At 58.5% G+C, this 19,142-nt stretch overlaps 6 protein-coding genes across 6 annotated transcripts; 4 read left to right on the forward strand and 2 right to left on the reverse strand.

Annotated features, from left to right (window-relative positions):
• Nucleotides 1-87: 87 nt before the first annotated feature.
• DSM5745_10444 (alpha/beta hydrolase family protein) lies at nt 88-1,533 on the reverse strand (the record flags this gene model as incomplete). The annotated part of the gene is made up of 1 exon (XM_026752460.1): nt 88-1,533. One exon carries the CDS (start codon nt 1,531-1,533, stop codon nt 88-90), a length of 1,446 nt encoding a protein of 481 aa, XP_026598903.1.
• Nucleotides 1,534-2,548: 1,015 nt separating this feature from the next.
• Nucleotides 2,549-4,093, forward strand: DSM5745_10445 (uncharacterized protein; the record flags this gene model as incomplete). Its single annotated transcript, XM_026752461.1, has 1 exon — nt 2,549-4,093. The coding sequence occupies one exon, from the start codon at nt 2,549-2,551 to the stop codon at nt 4,091-4,093; it is 1,545 nt and encodes a 514-aa protein (XP_026598904.1).
• Nucleotides 4,094-4,633: 540 nt separating this feature from the next.
• DSM5745_10446 (uncharacterized protein) lies at nt 4,634-9,288 on the forward strand (the record flags this gene model as incomplete). Its single annotated transcript, XM_026752462.1, has 2 exons — nt 4,634-6,083; nt 6,140-9,288. The coding sequence occupies 2 exons, from the start codon at nt 4,634-4,636 to the stop codon at nt 9,286-9,288; spliced, it is 4,599 nt and encodes a 1,532-aa protein (XP_026598905.1).
• A 2,068-nt stretch (nt 9,289-11,356) lies between these two features.
• On the forward strand, nt 11,357-12,577 carry DSM5745_10447 (uncharacterized protein; the record flags this gene model as incomplete). The annotated part of the gene is made up of 1 exon (XM_026752463.1): nt 11,357-12,577. The coding sequence occupies one exon, from the start codon at nt 11,357-11,359 to the stop codon at nt 12,575-12,577; it is 1,221 nt and encodes a 406-aa protein (XP_026598906.1).
• Nucleotides 12,578-13,657: 1,080 nt separating this feature from the next.
• Nucleotides 13,658-15,503, forward strand: DSM5745_10448 (putative tannase; the record flags this gene model as incomplete). Its single annotated transcript, XM_026752464.1, has 2 exons — nt 13,658-14,374; nt 14,436-15,503. 2 exons carry the CDS (start codon nt 13,658-13,660, stop codon nt 15,501-15,503), a joined length of 1,785 nt encoding a protein of 594 aa, XP_026598907.1.
• Nucleotides 15,504-18,040: 2,537 nt separating this feature from the next.
• Nucleotides 18,041-18,868, reverse strand: DSM5745_10449 (uncharacterized protein; the record flags this gene model as incomplete). The annotated part of the gene is made up of 1 exon (XM_026752465.1): nt 18,041-18,868. The coding sequence occupies one exon, from the start codon at nt 18,866-18,868 to the stop codon at nt 18,041-18,043; it is 828 nt and encodes a 275-aa protein (XP_026598908.1).
• Between the last annotated feature and the right edge of the window lie 274 nt (nt 18,869-19,142).

Here is a 19,142-nt window from a genome sequence, read left to right on the forward strand (position 1 = left end):
TCGCCGATCGCCGAAGGTCACCGAACATGGCCGAACGCCACAACAGAAGCCTGCAGATGAGAGATGCTACGGCAATCTCAGAGAGCATCACCTCCTCACACCCATCACCCGGTCCAAAAAAGCAAACACCCTCCCCGCAAGCCCCTCCCAAGCTCCCACCTTCCCCGTCAAACTGCCCTCCCCCGGGCCCTCAGGAACCCAAACCTGCACCTCCCGAACGCCCGACAACTCGCGCCGGATCCTCTCCGAGCTCAACGCCGGATGCACATAGATCGTATCCGGAGCACCAGTCAGCAGAACCGGACATCGCACGTCCGCCAGCATCTCCGCGCCCTCGGCCGTGCGCAGCGAGTACCGCTGAAACGCACGCAGCACCTCGCCCGGCGTGCCGCAGCCCATAATCCACATGACGAGCGCGAACTCCCACCGCGTCGCAAAGTCCAGCCCCATGTGCTGCTGGCACGACCAGTCGAACACGCTCTCGGGCAGGTACCCGCTCGTCCAGAGGCCCAGGTACCAGCCGGGCATGCGCGTCGCCGCAACGTCCCACATGCTGTAGACGGCGTCGACGGCGGCGCAGGCGGCGATGCGGGGGGCAGCGGTCGTCTTCGCATTCGCACTCTCATGCTCATTCTCAGACGTGGACGTGGACGTGCTCGAAGCGCTGGCGCCGCGCTTTCCATCCCCCGCCGCCGCCCTCAGCGCAAAGTGCCCGCCCAGACTCGTCCCCGCCACCGCGACGCGGCCCAAATCAAGCCCGTACTCCGGGTGCCGCTCTGCCGTGTCCCAGAGCGCATCGAGGACTGCGTCAGTGACGCGCTCAAACGCAGGCGTCATTGGGATCTTGTCGCGCTTAAGCGCGAGACCCTGCCCCGGCCCGTCGAAGAGAATCACGGCGTAGTCGAGCTTGAGGGCCGGCGCGCCCAGCATGAAGAAGAGTTCTTCCTTCGTGCTGTCTGCGCCGCCGATGTTCAGGAGGACGGGATGGTGGCGCACACTGCTCGTGGACGTACCCGCAGGTGCTGATGGCAGTGGCAACGGCCGCGGCAGCAGCAGGTATCCCGGCAGCCGATGCCCCTCAAACGGGATCTCAAAATCAACGAGGCTATACTCGTCCGAATATCGCGCGGCATGCTGGAACGCCAGCGCCGAGCGCTCCGCGCAGTGCAGGACGCGTCTGTCCACGTCGGGAGGCGAGGGCGTCGGGACAAGCATATACGGCGCCGCGCGGAAATAGCTCGTCGCGCGGAGGAACGCCCTGTGCGCTGCATGCCGCTGGCCGCTGTTCAGGAGCTCGTGCGCCTGGCTCTCGGCCTTGACGGCGAGGGCGTGGAACTGGCTGTACCAGGACTCCGGGTCGTGCTTGCGGATGCGCGCGATGGCCTCGAGGAGCTCTGCGACGGCGCACCCGCCTGTTGGCGCGGTGCCGAGGATGCGCGTGAGCTCGAAGTTTTGGAAGGGTGAGGCGCTGAGGAGGTGCATTTGGGATTGAGGCGGGATGGTGTTGAAGTTGAAGGAGGGGCGGAGGGGCATGCTGGTATCACCTCTGAGTTGAGCTGCGCGGGCAAGAGGGGCAGGGCGTCTGTCTGTCATGGCTCGCCCATTGCTTTTGCTTTTCACCTTCAACCCTCCGAGTGGATCTCCGGTGGCACCGAACAGGGGTGTCGGGGCTCGGTGTTCGGGGAACTCAATAGGGTACAAAGCTTGTCTCCGAAGCACCATCTCGTTGAACCCTTCATCCGACACCGTCTACCTGGCATCATCGTCACAATGAACACCACCGGCCTTCTCGCCATCATCCCCGCCATGACAGGCTCAGCCTTGTACGCGCTCAACGCTCTCATTCTCCTCCGTCCATGTCCCTACTAACACCAACCTCATGCAGCCTCATGTTCTCCATCGCCCAGCACCACGCAATCCCGGGCTTCCTGCACCCCTCCATATCCACCCCGTCATCGGGCAGTGCCTACCCCTACACCCCCCTCGTCTGGCGTGGCTGGATCCAAGCCTTCACGCGAATCCTGTACATCGCCGTCCCGCTGCACCTGGCAACAATCATATCCTGCGCGGCAAACATCTGCATTTCATCAAACGGCGTCGCGCGGAAGCTGTGGGGACTGAATATTGTCTTTGCGCTCGCGCATGGGTTTCCGTATGCGGTTGGCCTCAGACTCATGGCGTACGGGGATGGGAAGGTTGCTGGTAGCGGGGCGGAGAGCGAGAGGGAGGTTTGGGAGCTGCTGAGGCTCTTTCGGGGGGTGAATTGGAGGCGTACGGTGTTTGTGGATTTGCCTGGGTTGCTTTGTGCGCTTGGGGCGGTGGTTGTTGTTCTCTAGCTTCTAATATGGTGACGGTAAAGGTAAAGGATGGAACAGGATAGGTAGGTAGGAAGAAGTCTATGTGAAGGTTTGGGTTGTACTTATGTGATAATCTATCCGTGGATGTATTCTCTCCGACGTCCTGCAGACAGTCCCGACCGTCCGACGTATATAACCCTACCCCCTCTGCCGCAATCCCAACTTTAAGACTCCATCACTCACCACCAGCCATGCACCACCGCATCCACTGGGCCATGGCCCCAGTCCTAAACATCCTCCTCCTCTCCCTCCTCTTCACCTTCCAGCACCCCACAACCTGGCAAGCCCGTGCCCAAACCGAGATGCTCGCCTTGCACCAGCAACCCCAGATGGCAATGCCCATGCCTCAATCCCTCCAAAGCGCCCCTCAGCCATTCTCCGAACTGCCAGTCCCAATAACCGACCCCTCACCCTCACCCCCCAGCTGCACACACTCAAACACAACAGCCTTCGCCCTCTCATCCCCGGACGCCCCAATCCCCTTCCTCACAAGCAAAGACGACGACAAAAACAAACCCATGCACCCCGCCCTCCCGCGCCTCCCCACCCCAACCAACACCACCGCCTGGGAACAGTGGTTCTTCGAGGGCGTCAGCTCCTCCGGGAAGGCCGGCTTCGTGCTGAGCTTCAGCCGCGACGCGACCTACGCGTTCTTCGGGCGCGGGAACCTGCGCGTCGAATTCTATCTGGTTTTCGAGGATGGGAGTGTATTGCAGGAGCTGGATTTCGCGGCCGAGAGTGGATTGGCGTGGGGTGCTTGTCGCCCCGGTGGGAATGGGAACAGTGGCAATGGTAGTATGGTGGAGGGGGTTTGGCGGGCTGGTAGAGGTAGGGGTAGGGACTGGGATAGGGAGTATGCGTTCTCGATCGATACGCAGACTGGAGAGGCGCAGGTGCGGTTTGATACGCCGCGCGCCAGCGGCGTCGTGGAGTTCGCTGCGCCTGCGTCAAGTCTAGGACCAGCACCGGGGCCAGAGACAGAGACGGAGACTGCGCTCCACCTCCCGCTCTTCACACTCGCACCCACAGCGCGCTCCACCACCTTCACCATGACCATGACCATGGCCCTGTCACCCGGAAAGAAGATCTCCTACGCCGGGTCCGGCAGCCACATGCACATGTGGGCCGCGGCGGGACTACTCAAGGTAACAGAGGGCTTCCACATTGTGCGCGGGCGCGCGGGGCCCTTCGAGTTCGCGTTCTGGGAGTTTGCGTCGCGGGTTTGGGCCGGGGTGGGATTCGTGAGGGCTTGGGTGAGCAGGGACGGGGTTGTGGTTGCGGAGGTTAGGGCTACTGCTGCTGCTGCTGCGGGCGCTGCTACGGGGGGGAACGAGTATTGCGACGCGGTCTCAGGGGACTGCGTCTCGTTAAAGCCGATTACGGGGTTTGCAGGGTATGGGACGCCGGGTGGTCTCCCTGGTTCTGGAGGCAGCAGCAGCAAGACGACAGGACATGCGCTGCGCTTTACGACGTCCGAGAACAGGAGCTACGCGTTTGATGTTGAGCATGCGAACAGGCATTTTGGGATGGCGCTGGGCGGGCCGTATGGGGCTGTTGGGTTTACGAATCGCGTGCTTGGGGGGGATGGTGAGGGGAGTGTGTATGTTGGCAGTGCGTGGTCGGAGGAGGCGCGGTTTCCGGAGGAGCTTGCGCGGTGGCGCGTCTGGGTTGTTTTTGGGATTGGCATGCTGGGGAGGGTTTGGGAGGGGGTTTGGGGGGGTTTGGGCAGGGCTTAGGTTGCTAGGGTAGGGTTCTTGTGTACTGCATTACACTGTCGATGGGGTTAGGGTTGCGGAATGAGAACTGTTAGTTGATATCGATACTGTCTATGCGTACTGCATTGACTATGTTTTTCTTGTATCAGCAATCCGCTTAGGGACGCTGTATAGCAACCACCATCCATGCCGTTTCAACAGAGTCGCAACTTGTTCCTTCCCCTTAACAGTCGTAGGGGCAACGCTTGCACCTTCAGAGACTTGGGCCTGCTAGTCTCCCAGCAGCACGAGCTCTCCGCCGATCCCTGGTCGGCGCACACATGCAGTCATCCGGCAGTCAGCTTATTCACCTCCATGCATGCCCATGCCCCGATTGGCCATGGTCGGGGCAGTAGGCAATCGGACATCAATTCGGATGCAGGTCGGGGCACCGACTGGTCCGTCTTACATGCCGCAGCCCTGGCGAGTTGCTCCTTCCTCATCGCCGACACTGGTCCCCGTCATAACTATACCTTCTGCACTCCATGGACTGCAGCGTACCCACCTACTCGACCAGCCAACATGTCCCTTGTCCGCCCATCCCAGCCAGTGGCGGTGCCAGTGCCAAACGGCAAAGAGCACCCAAATCCTGAACCTACGGTAGAACGCACCGTACCTCTCTCCTACGGGCAATCGCGCTTCTGGTTCCTGTCGCAGCTGGTCCCAGATCAGACCGCATTGAACATCACCTTCCGCGCACGGCTCAATGGCCCCTTGCGATATCGACGGCTGGCTGCCGCCGTAGCAGCCGTCGGGAGACGACACGAGGCCTTGCGCACGGCGTTTGCCACAGATGCCCAGCATGGCGGTCCCATGCAGGTCGTCCTTGCCGCATCGCCTCTGTCTCTGGAATACTGCCGGGTCACGAGCGAGGACGAGGTGGAGAAAGAGTACAGGGAGCTCAAAGCGCACGTCTACGATCTCGAAACCGGACGCACCATGCGCATCCGCCTGCTCTCGCTTTCGCCCCTGGTTAACTTCCTGCTGGTCGGATACCACCATATCAATATGGATGGCGTCAGCTTCGAGGTGCTTCTCGGGGAGCTGGATCTGCTCTATAAGGCCGGCTCTCTGCCTGACCAGGCGCTACTGCAGTACCCTGACTACGCAGTGCGCCAGCGAGCCGCGATATCAAGCGCCAGGGGCACCATGGACGAGGCCGCGGCGTTCTGGCGGCGCGAGCTCCACGATGCGCCAGGCGCACTGCCCATCCTCCCTTTTGCAGCTGCGTCTGCCTCCCGCCCAACCACTCCGAGCTACTCGAATATCCGTGTGGACGCGCGCATCCCGGCCTCGCTGAACAGCCGCATTCGCGCCGTCGCGGCAGCGAACAAGGTGTCGCCGTATACCTTCCACCTGGCCGTCTACGCCACCCTTCTCTCCCGCCTCTTCAGCACCACCGACCTGATCATCGGCGTTGGGGATAGCGGGCGCTCGGATCCCGATGCCCGAGGCAGCATTGGGCTGTTCCTGAACATCCTGCCGCTGCGGCTGCGGCTGTCAAACAAAGACCCTGATACTGATGGGACACCGTTCGTGCACCTGCTGAAGAACGCTCGCAGGACCATGCTCGCGGCGTTGGCGCACTCGGCGTACCCCTTCGACGCCATTCTTGACCTTGTTCATGCGTCCCGCTCAAGCACGCACAACCCGCTCTTCCAGGCGTTCATGAATTACCGCTCGAGTGTAAATGAGAAACGGACGTTTGCGGGCTGCGAGGCGCTGGGCGAGGAGTACGCGGCTGGAGGGACGGCGTACGATATCACGGTGGATGTGCTGGAGGGCAACGAGAGCGGGTCGCTGGTGATGCTCTCCGTGCTGGAGGGGCTGTATACGAAGGACAATGCGCGGGTGTTGCTGGAGATGTACATGCGGCTGCTGGATGTGTTTTCGGCGGATGTGATGGCTGATGTGCACACCGTCTCGCTGTTTGCGAAGGACGAGGTCGAGCGGGGGTTGCGGATGGGGCGAGGTATGACTGACATTTCCCATCTCACACCATGGTTCCTGCTAACTGCCACTTACAAGGGTCCACAATGCGCTCGACCTGGCCGGAAACGCTTATCCACCGCGTCGACGACATCACGTCCCAGAGCCCCGACGTCCTTGCCCTAAGCGACGGCAGCGGCGCGGTGACCTACGCCCAGATGGCGCTCCGCACTACCCAAATCGCCTCTGTGCTGCAGCATTCGGGGATCAAACGGCGCTCCCTGGTTGCCATGTACGTCGAGCCCTCGGCCGACGCCGTCTGCTGCATGCTCGCCACCATGCGGCTGGGCGCCGTCTACGTCCCACTGGATGTGCGGAGCCCAGCGTCCCGACTGGCGACGATAGTAACCGACTGCATGCCAGCGGCGCTGCTCACGGATGGGAAGAGCGACGCGGGGGCACTGGGCGCCAACTGCCCCGTCGTCAGCATTGCCAATCTTGCCTCGACCACTTCGACCGTGCCCATCTCCACGACGGCCACCGACACCGCCGCCCTCCTCTACACCAGCGGCACAACCGGGACCCCCAAGGGCGTCAAGCTGACGCACGCGGGCCTACGCAACCTGATGGAGGGATACGTGATGAGCTATGGGATTACCGCGCACAACGTCCTGCAGCAGACGGCGCTGAGCTTCGACTTCTCCCTCGAGCAGATCTTCACGGCGCTGGCGCTGGGCGGGACGCTGGTGATTGTGCCGCGCGAGAAGAGGGGCGATCCCGCGAGTATTGCTAGGACCATCCGCGAGTCCCATGTCACATATGCGGCTGGGACCCCGTTGGAGCTGCTGTCGTGGGTCCAGTATGGGGCGCCGGATCTAAAGGCGTCAGATCTCCAGGTCGTGGTTGCCGGCGGCGAGCAGTACACGCCGGACCTGTACCGTGCACTGACGGGGTTGGGCAAGGGGCTGCAATTGCTGAACATCTACGGGCCCACGGAGGTTACGGTTGCGTGTAGCAAGATCGAGCTTACGGAGGCAGAGGCGATGGGACGGGGTCGCATCCCCGCCGGGTTCACACTTCCCAACTGCGCCGTGTACATCCTCGACCATGCCCTGAACGCCCTGCCGCCAGGATACCCCGGCGAGGTCTTCATCGGCGGCGCCGGTGTCGGCGGATACCTGGACGACGCCCTCACGGCAGCGCGATTCCTGCCTGACCCGTTCGCCTCGGAGTTTGCGCAGTCTCACGGCTGGACGCGCATGTACCGCACAGGGGACCGCGGGATGCTGCGCGACGGGGCGCTCGTTATCCTGGGCCGGATGGACGGCGACACGCAGGTCAAGATCCGCGGGATCCGCATCGAGGTGGAGGAGGTTGAGAAGGCCGTCTTGCAGTGTGCTGGGGGCCGGCTGGCCGGGGTGGTTGTGACGCCGCGTGGAGAGCCACCGGCGTATCTGGTCGCGCATGTTGTGTTTACTGACCAGTCGCCAGGGATACTTCCTACAGAGGAGCACGCGTCGTTCCTTAAGACGCTGCGCCGTGCCCTTCCCCTGCCTGAGACCATGCGTCCCGCCGTGATGGCTCCCATCCGCGCACTCCCTCTCAACGCGCACGGCAAGCTGGACCGGAAGTCTCTCGCCGCGCTCGAGCTTGATATTCCACCGACGCTAGACACCAATGGGGCGAGTAACATCCTGACCCCTGCCGAAGCTCAATTGAGAGCCCTCTGGGAGCGCGTCATCCCGCCGGATATCCTGGGCTTCCACAGCCTGTCCCCAGCCTCGGACTTCTTCCAGGTCGGCGGGAACTCGATGTCGCTGGTTGCTCTTCACGCGCTGATCCGGAAGGAGCTTGACGCCCCGAGCTCGCTGACCCTCGCGGCGTTGTTCCAGAGCAGTTCGCTGGGCAAGATGGCGGACGCGATTACCGGTAGTGCCACCACCAAGAACGGCAGCATTGCCGCCAATAACGACAGCCATACTCGCAACATGGATACAGACGAGATCGACTGGACGGCCGAGACATCCCTCCCCTCCCTCTCCCTCCCAGCCCCAGTCCACCCCCCACGCACCATAGCCCTAACCGGCGCAACGGGCTTCGTCGGCCGCCACATCCTGCGCAGACTCCTCGCCTCCCCGACGACACAAGGACTGCACATCCACTGCCTGGCCGTCCGGAACCCTACCTCCCTAACCCCCTTCTTCTCGCACCCACGCCCAGACATAAAAATCACAATCCACGACGGCGACCTCGCATCCCCAACCCTCGGCCTGTCCCCATCCACCTTCGCCGCCCTCTCCGCATCCCTTGACTGCATCATCCACAACGGCGCCGACGTCTCCTTCATGAAGAGCTATGCCTCCCTGCGCGCGGCAAACGTCACCTCCACAAAGACGCTGATCAAGCTCGCGATGCAGGCCGGCCGCGCCGTCCCGCTGCATTATGTGTCCAGTGCGGTGGTGGGGCGGCTCATGCTGGCTCAAACTTCTTCTTCTTCGACAAGCAATGCATCGTCTCCGTATTTGGATGCGGAATTCCCACCCGTCTCGGTTTCTTCGTTCCCCCCGCCCCCGGGATACAGCGATGCGTATGGCATGACCAAGTGGGCTAGCGAGGTTGTGCTCGAGCGCGCGAACAAGACCGTCGGACTCCCCGTGGTGACTCATCGCTTGTCGAGCGTGACGGTGCCGGCTATGCTGGGGCCTATCTTTACGGGTATCCCAAATAGCAACGGCACCGCACGCAAGTCGCAGCTCCCTGTACGTACTGTCAACGGCAACGGCAACGGCAACGTCAACGGCACCGGCACCGAAGAACGCGAAGACCCCGAAGGCAACGAAGAAGATATCCCCCCGCTCGACCTAATGCACAACGTCCTCCGCTTCTCGCGCCTCCTACGCGCCGTCCCCGTAAGCGAGCACTGGACCGGGAGCCTTGATTTCGTGTGCGTGGGGACCGTGGCGCGGGGGATCGTGCGGGAGATCGAGAAGGGTAGTCCAAGGAGAGGTGAAGCGGGCGTTCCGGTTCAGTTCCGGCATCACTGCGGCGACGCCGTGGTCCCGCTTACGGAGCTGAGGGCGCTTTTAATGGATGAGGATGCGGGCGAATCGGAGGTGCAGGAGGTGCCCCTGGGTCAGTGGATCAGCCGGGCGAGGGAGGCGGGCATGAGCGGGCTTGTTGCGGCGGTGTTGGAGGGCGTTGAGGGGGGAGAGGGCGTGCTTGTGTTTCAGAGACTGCGGAGGGAGTAGGGGGATTGGCTGGGCTTGTTTACGTAGCTATGGTATGGGCATGGGCATGGGCAGGGTGTGAGACGGGATAATGTGTATAGATGCAGTTCTACTCCTGTTATTATAGGCATAATATTAAAGATATTTGCCAAACTCGCATGTTACGGTACGGTAGTCTTTCTTACCTTAGGGTACCCTAGGGTATGGTTAGGGTATGGCGCCTAGGTCCGCACCAAGTACTATCTTGGTCGGTATACCGGTGTATATACATCAATGGATACATATGTGCATCTAGGCCATACCAGCTCATTGGCTATATTCCTAACTATCTTCACAATGGATTGATGTTCTTGGCAGTGGCAGTGCAGATACATAATGAGATACATCATGTTGGACCATATCGTATAGTAACTAAGGCTCTTCTTCACCCCAGCATCCCATGATCTGGTATAATGAGTTAGGACTACTGCGTAATCAATTATCAGATGTACTAGAGAGAGAAAGGAGCACTTGGACCTCTCCCCCGGAGACTGCCTGCAGTGCCTCCTCGACCTCGGGATCCTTTTCCACCCCCCCGTCTCATCTCAACGTCTCGTCATTGACCATGTCCACCTGCATCTCTTGCTGTCGTCGCCTCGCCAAGTCTCGCGTGTCGTGCATTCCACTTGCTCATTCTCTCTGTCGGGGACGTGTACTTTGCACCATGTCAGCACCCCTAGTAGATAGAGCAGACCTGAGTCAAAAGCCAGACGCTACGCCGTCCCCGAGTCCCGAAGTCCAAGACTAGTATTAAACTTAGTGTGTTTTTTAGTACTATCTACTACAGGCATATGAAATGTTACATTTACATGGTGAGCGTCTGAAGTACATACAGCCTGCACCATCGACATCTAGGAGGACTTGGGGACGATGGATTGCAAATGGGAGACACGGTTCTGCTGCTCTAATTGATTGAGCGTGCGGACCCGGCTCACGCTGTGTCTGTGGTCATTGATGTCCTGGTTCCCGCCAGATCCGGTTCCGACCTCGGGACGGGGAGCCTCCCACCTGCAGGCGGCCTTTACATACTTCCTATAGCTAATTGGCAGGGTTTCCAATACACCAATTTATGCAGTTCTCGACTATCCGACACTCCAGCGCCCGAAACGGTTGATCCCGAACCCACGGGTAAAGTGCGTTGATCACCTCGACGACGGGGTTGGTGCGATGATACTCGTATTGATGACTGCGGCCTAAACACGTTACACTACCAAGGGCAGCGACGAGCATCAAGTGGCGAGGGCGCGGTGTTTGCGGTTCGGTGTCCACAGGGTATTAACAATTGAGCCGCCGAGCCACGTTGCAAGCGTGCAAGCCTGCCAACAATGGCAGAGAGAAAGCTTCCCAGTGCGCGCGAGCGGACGGTGAAGTATGCTGCAAGGTATGCTTGGACCCATGCAAATACCAGAACCGCCGAGTGAAGAACGATCGGTCTGCTTTTCCCTCTTTCCCACATAAGGTTGCCTTCAGCTCTGTTGCAGTGGATGTGTCACTGGTCGTTGAGATCTGTCCCATCGTTTCTGATGACTTTCTGGATTACCTGAAAGCAGAAAGCAAGTCAGAGTCATGAAGGCGTAGAGGAGAGCTTTTGTTGTGTTGACGAGACTTGGTGACTGGGAGCCGACGCCGAGGCCATTCATCGCTGACCAAATTCTGGTGCGCAGAAGGCACAAGGCCGACGACGAGGATTTGGGAGAGTGTGCTGCGAAGCAGGAGGTTCGATCAAGGCCATTCTGGGGATGAGGGATTGAATGTGTTGGAGAGCGAGGGGGGGCATGAGTCCAAGAGCCCTTTTGGTATTGTCAACAGGCATGTCAACATGTCAATTGCTGTTCCTGCACACTTCAATCTGGATATTGGATAATGCTCTCGCTTAACGTGCGGACAGTGAAAGCATAGATGCCGCGGTAGGGTTCTCGATCGGACCTGATAATGGACTACGCCTGTGGCTTGCATAACACCAGAAGGATGATAGCCTTATTGCCGGCGAGTGACCAATTCAATGACTCCATGTGCACTGCTATAATGGCCTATCGGCGAATATTCCAACATGTCGATCGGGGCGTACGAAGTCGTGATGTGCGGGGAAGATGAGCAATCTGAAGCCCTTATCAGCCCTTCCCATCGCAATGGATTCAAACCAGCACCAATGTGCAAAGATGACAACCATGGAGCAACTGAGTATTGGATCTCTGAATCTGAGAGACCTCACCCTCGAGCCGTTCGTTCTTCCACCAACGAACCAGCGCATCCTCGGACCCCCTCACCCCCCAAGCACCGTGTCACCACTTGCTCTCAAACCGTCCGGCGATGCCAAACCCACATTGGAATCCACCATCGCAACAATAAAGGCGCTCCAGCGCACCAAAATCCTGACGTCGCTCCTCGCAAAGCACGGCACGCTCCTTTCCCGCGGCCTCCCCATCCACTCCGCCGAAGACTTCAGTGCATTGCCCACGCCTTCGGATACACGCCGCATGAGATCATCGGCATCGTCTTCGATCGGCCTGTGCTAGCACCCAACATGGCCCCCGCAAACGAAGCGTTGAAAGAGGCGAGGATCTATAACCACAACGAATCCCCGCGTCCCGCACGCGCCGGAGTATATCTTCTTCTACTGCACAGGGCACCAGCGACGGGAGGGGAGACAACGATTCCGTCGAGTCTAGAGCTCTTCCGTCGTGCGAGGGCTGAGATGCCGACTTCATTGACCTGCTGGCGGAGAGGGCATCATGAGCCAGGTCATGTATACGGTCGAGCGGCAGTTCGTGGGCGGGTCGACGATGAGACAGGCGTTCGGAAGGAGTTCGCGGACACAGACGACGACGAGACAAAGAGACGGAAGGTCGAGGCGCAGATAGCCCGGTATGGCCGCGGACGGCATACAACGTCCGAGTGGACAGACGACGACAGGGAACGACTCCAGCTCGTCCTGACACACCATCTCCCTAGGGTGCCATCCGCACGCAACCCGGAACGAACCTTCCCGCTTCCCACGCCCTTCAGGGCTAGCGGCGTACCACAGGAACGCGATCGAAGCCAAGAAGGGAAGTCGCGCCGGGCGCCCGGGCAAGAACGTCGCGCATCGGGCGTTTGGCGACGGCACGCCGATTCCGGAGGAGGACCTGGCGGCGCTGGCGCGCATCACGGACGAGATCCGCGTGCTACATCGATGGCGGGAGGGCGACGTGCTGGTTTACGACAATGTCGTTGCGCAGCATGGGCGGGAGCCGTGGGGAGGGGAGCAGGGGGATCGCGTTGTTCTGGCTAGTTTGTTCGATGGTGAAACTGTGCCTGGGGCGTATGGCTTTGGCGAGTGGGCGCAGGTTGAGCTGCCAGACAGTCTATGGTAGTGATGTAGACGGGGATAGACCACGTTCCATGTCCCGTCACTCGGTGCTTCTTCCTTGCTTGTTGCCTGTCGTATCCATGCACAGCAACGACGGTGCTGCTGGATTACTTCTGCGTCCTTTTCTCACCAGATCCTGATCATCGGCATCGGTGGTCGTTGTCTGCGGAAAACAGCCAAAGGCCTTGTTCAACTTCGACACAATGACACACCTCGTGCTTAACTTGACACATTTCCGGGGCAAACACGTCACTCGGATGCGAACCAAACACCTAGCCTCGTGTAATGAGCAGAGCACGATGTTCCTTCATCTTGGCTGCGAAAAGACCGATCTCCCACAGCTCCCACAATTCCCAAACCCACACTCCCACACTCCCACAAACACCCACACTCCACTTCTCTGCAAGGAAAGTCGGTGCAGATCGCCGTTGGACCAATTTCAAGCTTCACGATGAGCTTGTCCAGGGGTAAGCATCTTATCCTGCATCAAAAGCTGCTGAGGTCCAGATCTGCAGGTCCCCAATGTCTCATGCCTATGCTTCGTATAGGTACAGTAGGGCTGATACGGAGTCCCTGATCACGTCACGATTCCAGCGACCGCGACGAACAGGCCATGGCCCACCGACTAAAAGGTTATCAATCTCCGAAGTCTCCGAAATGATGAGCATTCTTGGCAGGAGATTCCTCGGTCTCGGGCTTAGGCATTGGTTGCTGAATCCGTCAGGGATCCACGTACCCACTCGCCTGCACAAGACCTCACCTTCCAAGGTTCAGTCCAACTTCCAGGCTACCGTTTGAAGCCTCAGCCACTTCCCCGTGCCGCGCAATGCGTGACGACGTCTGGAGATGACTTTGTTTGGACTTTGGGCGCCTGCCTGACCCACCTACTGCATTGTTCCTGTTATCGGCCATGGTTCGACAGCTTATATAGACCGCCGCAGATCATCTACCTGCCAGAAACCACTCTCCTTTACTCTTTCATCCACACTCTTTACCATCATCATGCGCCAACCGCGCAACGCTCTCTTCGCGCTGGCCACCACGGCCTCCGCCGCCTCTCTCTCCGACGTCTGCACCGTCTCCCACGTCAAGAACATCCTGCCCAGCGATGGCACCCTCCTCGGCATCAACATGCTTCCCTCGGCCGTCACCGCAAGCGTCTACAACGCCAGCTCCAGCTCCTCATCCTCCAGCTCGGGCGGCATGGGCATGGGCGGCTCCTCGTCCTCATACAACTACTGCAACGTGACCGTCTCGTACACCCACCCCGGCAAGGACGACACCGTCGTCATCAAGTACGCCTTCCCCAGCCCCTCCGACTTCAAGAACCGCTTCTACGTCGCCGGCGGCGGTGGATACTCGCTCAACAGTGACGCCACTGGAGGCCTCGAATACGGCGCTGTTTCGGGCGCAACGGATGCTGGCTATGATGCGTTCAACAACGACTACGACTCGGTTGTTTTGCAGGGAAATGGCAGTGTTAACTGGGATGCCACTCACATGTTTGGTTACCAGGCTCTTGGTGAGATGACTCTTATTGGGAAGGAGCTGTCCAAGGGCTTCTATGGTCTTGCCTCCGATGACAAGGTCTACACCTACTACGAGGGCTGCTCTGATGGAGGCCGTGAGGGTATGAGCCAGGTCCAGCGCTGGGGTGAGGAGTACGACGGTGTTATTACCGGTGCTCCTGCTTTCAGATATGCTCAACAACAAGTGCTGGTTTGTAATCCAGGGTAAATGCTGTTGCAACCTTTACTAACAGGTTATTTTACTTCTGCAGCACATCTTCTCCTCCGTCGTCGAGCACACCCTCGACTACTACCCTCCTCCCTGTGAGCTGGCCAAAATCGTCAACGCCACCATCGCCGCCTGCGACCCCCTCGACGGCCGCACCGACGGCGTCGTCTCGCGCACCGACCTCTGCAAGCTGAACTTCAACCTGACCTCCATCATCGGCACCCCCTACTCCTGCGCCGCGCAAACCTCCACCTCCCTCGGCTTCGGCTTCAGCAAGCGCAACGACCACAAGCACAAGCGCCAGGCCGCCGGCAGCGAAACCTCCTACCAGCCGGCCCAAAACGGCACCGTCTCCGCGCAAGGCGTCGCCGTCGCCCAAGCCATCTACAACGGCCTGCACACCACCCAAGGCGAGCGCGCCTACCTCTCCTGGCAAATCGCCTCCGAGCTCTCCGACGCATCCTCAACCTACAACTCCACCACCGGCAAGTGGGAGCTGGACATCACATCCATGGGCGGCGAGTACGTGCGCAAGTTCGTGCAGCTCCTCGACCTCGACAACCTCGACACCCTCGACGGCGTGACCTACGACACCGTCGTCGGCTGGATGGACACAGCCATGGTCCGCTACTACGACACGCTGCAAACAACCCACCCCGACCTGACCGCCTTCAAGCAAAGCGGCGGCAAGCTCCTGCACTACCACGGCGAATCCGACCCCTCCGTCCCCGCCGCCTCCTCCGTCCACTACTGGCAGTCCGTCCGCGCAATCATGTACCCCGACGAAAGCGACGCAGACATGAGCGACTTCTATCAGTTCTACCTCATTCCCGGAGCAGCGCACTGCGGCACAAACACCCTGCAGCCAGGCCCATACCCGCAGAACAACATGGAGACCATGATCGAGTGGGTGGAGAACGGGACCAAGCCGTCCCGCCTCAACGCGACCGTGTCCTCGGGCGACTATGCGGGCGAGACGCAGATGCTGTGCCAGTGGCCGACCCGGCCTCTGTGGCAGAATGGCAGCGATACGTTTAGCTGTGTGCGGGATGAGAAGTCGGTGCAGAGCTGGACGTATGATTTTCCGGCTTTCAAGATCCCCGTCTTTTAGGGAGGTACCGTATGCTACCGTACCGTACCGTACCGTCGTGTCTTATGGACATGGAGTCTTGTACTGTACCAATGGATGTACCAGTATCTTTCCCGTCTCTTGTTTTGTTTTGACTATTGTTTCCAAAGTTATCTTGATAGTCTATAGCAGCTAGTCCATTCCCAGCCACCAATTCATCATATTCCTTCCCTTCAGCGCACCTTCCCTTCCCTTCCCTTCGCCTCATCTCGACTTTGACCCCCTCTAATCTCCCCCCCTCGAGGCCGAGGCCGAAGTCCTCGCCAATCGCGCCCCGTGCTCGACCGGGCCCTCACCAGCTTCCCAACGTAAATGCAAGGCACCCATACCATACCATGTACGCCAATTCCATCCCTCCCATCCCATTCCATTCCAACCTCCTCCAGCTACCGCGCGGCGTACGCAAGTGCCGAGATCCCCGTCTCGCGTAACGCCCTCTTCGAATCCACCTGCATGCGAGGAGCGGAAGCGGCTAAGCCCGGCCCGGCTCTGGAACCATGGGAATTGTCCAGTCCACTTCGTCAAATGGTAAATAAAGAAAGACGCCCGCCGGTACACGCTCGCTGACGAGATATGGGGCTCTGGTTCTGGTGGTGAAGCCTAGGACTAGTCACGCCATTGCCATTTCCGGCCGCGGTGTCGGTCTCGGTCTCGGTCTCAGTCTTGGTCTCGTTGGGAGAGTTTAATGCGAGATCTGTAGGTTGCGTTTGGGTCGTGGGTGTGACTGTGAATTCTGTAGCTGTTGACTTGATTTCTGTTGTGGATTGTATGCGCTAGTGCTACTGGGGGTGTCGAGGCGTAGAGGGGTCTTCCAATGCGAGGGTGCTGTGGTCGTGTAGGATTGAGTGTCTGTTGCGTATTGAATTGAGGGTGCGGGAGGGCGTGCAGGGTTCTTTTGAGGCGTTTGCTTGGAAGACTGCGAGGTAGCAGAACCTTTGGTCTGTATAGCTTAGGGCTGGTAGGATTGCTTACTTGATTACTGCCCCAGGGTGGACATGATGGAGTAGAGTACCTTGGTACGGTAGTTCGGGTGACAGAATATTCGGGCACTGGGTGGTCACCTCATGGGTTATTCACTTCAATAACCTTACTTTATGAATGTATTGATAATGGGATCCAACCACTATCTGGTGGTAGGTTAGGGCTTGCTCCGGCATGGAACACAATCTCCATTGAAGAATTGACATTGGAGGTCTTACAGCCTTGGTTTAAAGGTGCGTACGGTACCACAGGAGAAGGTCTTCGTTGATAGGGCATTCGCCACAGTCGATCAGACTTTCTCTTAAGAGGTCTTTATATGTAGCTAGAGGACTACGCCGCCTTGAGGTATAAAACCTGCTCCTTTACAAAGACACATGGTGCCGAAGCCACCCTTAAGTCCATACAATCTTTGATGTATGTTTATCTCATTGAGACAGGGTAGTACAATGTAAATAGGCGCTGAAAATCACGAAGGCTACTATACCTGTGTGCCAAACCACCAACGGCGAATGCTGGCGTTTTCCCTCAGAACCACCCAAACTCCTACAGAGCATACGACGAACAGCGCTACCAAGGCTATGGTAGATCTCGGTAACATGGCAAGCAGTTGAGCTGTCCCTGAGTGAGGGATAATTCGAGGGCTGGACCTTGATGATCCTTAGACAACAAGATTCTAGAAGGCGAAATGTTAGGAAGCAAAAAGCCAGCTCGGATTTGATCTTGCCATCTGGGCTTTACAGTAAGAGAGGTAACGACTGTCAAAGAACAGCTGGGGTATCAGGATACGCAAGGCGCCAATTTGCAACTCTAAAAATTGAGCTTTTTGCTGCGTCATCTTATCTAACCTTCCATCGACTCGACGTAATTCGCTGATACCAGGAACGCGGCGGATTCAGAGCCTTACTAGTTCGCCAGACATGGGCAAATGTGCGCAGGGTATGCACACCTTTGGCACCTGCATTGGCCACTGAAGTTCAGGCGCCCGCTGTCTTTGTATCACCGTACTGGTACATCAGCCCAATTGGCATTAGGCAGTAAGGTCAAGGCGCCCAGCAAGGTTTCTCGCGAACCCCTTCGGTATGGGGACGATCCGATGGCTCGACGCGAGATTCGCTCTTCCAAGGGTTCCAAGATTAGATCATAATCTCTCTACCAGTAGTATAAGCGACCGGCTCTTTGAGAATCTCTTTGGCAGTTTTAACTAGCACTGGAATCTGGGGGTATGAACTTCGCGAATCGACACCTCGTCCACCGGCTTTCTTCTTCGCGCCTTTATCCCATGGCTCTCGCGGTATCGGGCCACAAGGGGTGCATAGGCCGGTTGGTGTGGGCTGTGGCATTTAGGTAGGTATACCCTTCTCTTTCTGGTTTAGGCCAAGTGCTGCATTTGGTCTAAAAAAGATACCAGTTAAGTGGGAGTGATTTGTCCAAGGACCTACAAGGACATACAACATTACTAACTAAAGTATAAGTAGCACCCCTGGACATATTACGCACGACTAGAGACACGGTATTGCACAACACAGATGCCCAGTCTCTCAGCTTTCATCCCCCTCAACCTTCCACTCCCTCTCAACACCCCTCTGACGAAGCCAACACCGGCAAGCATCCCAAACTGCTCTAACCTCTCCATCCCCAACCCCAGGAACAGCCTCAAACACGCTGAGATTGACCTTCCAAAACCACTCCAGAAACGCAACAAGCACGAAATCCGCATAGCTAACCATCTCACCCTCAAAGAACGGTCCCCCGCCATCAACCCTCAGCATCTCCACAACTCCCGCCATTTCAGCTTCAACATTCTTCAAGACGCCTTGCACACCCTCCTCCGCCGCCGGCCGCAGCTGCTCCAGCGGCTTTCCGAATCTCGCCTCGCGAGTTCGCCTAAAGTACTCCGCCCCGCGCGAGTCAAGAATAGACGGCATATTCGGCGCGATGAGGCAGATCCCCGCGCGAACAACGCCGCCTAGACCTTTATTGACCTTGACGGCTTGTCGGATACTCTCTTCGCCGCGCGGGAAGATCCCCCGTCCATGTTCGGCGGGGAATGCCTTGTCAAGATATACGGCGATGGGGAGCGAGTCCATCAGCGCCCCGTGGGTATTCTCGTCGCTTCTGAGCCCATTGTGCAGAATTGCGGGGAGTGTGTATGGTGCTGGCTGCTTTGACGCAGGCGGGTGCGGTGCGATGCCTAGGGACTGCAGGACAGGCGTGATGTCCGGGTAGGAAATCCGGGACTCGGTGTAGGGGATTGATTTGTGGTTTAGGATTAGGCGGGTCTTAAGGACATTTGCGGACCATGGGTCCGGTGCGAGGTCGAAGAGGTGGACTGGCGATGGAGTTTGGGCTGTTGTTGATGGGGTCATTGTGGGAGATTGCGTACGGTATATAATTGTTGCGATTTGAAAGGAGCAGCGTTGAGAGGAAGCGGGAAAAGAGAGCGGGAAACAATTTTGGCTTGGAAATCTGACAGGAAGCTTTCTCATGAGGACACGCTGACTATATAGCATGTAGGTCCGTGATAAATAATGGTAGGGGGCTGTGCAATAACATTGTCTACTATGGATGGCAGGGTAGGCAGTAAGTGGCCTAAGCTTACTGAGCTGGCTCAGCTGAGTCCGGCGGATCCTTCGCATTCTA

The sequence above is a fragment of the Aspergillus mulundensis genome, assembly GCF_003369625.1.
Source record: "Aspergillus mulundensis strain DSM 5745 chromosome Unknown scaffold_15, whole genome shotgun sequence".
In the NCBI taxonomy this organism is placed as follows: domain Eukaryota; kingdom Fungi; phylum Ascomycota; class Eurotiomycetes; order Eurotiales; family Aspergillaceae; genus Aspergillus; species Aspergillus mulundensis.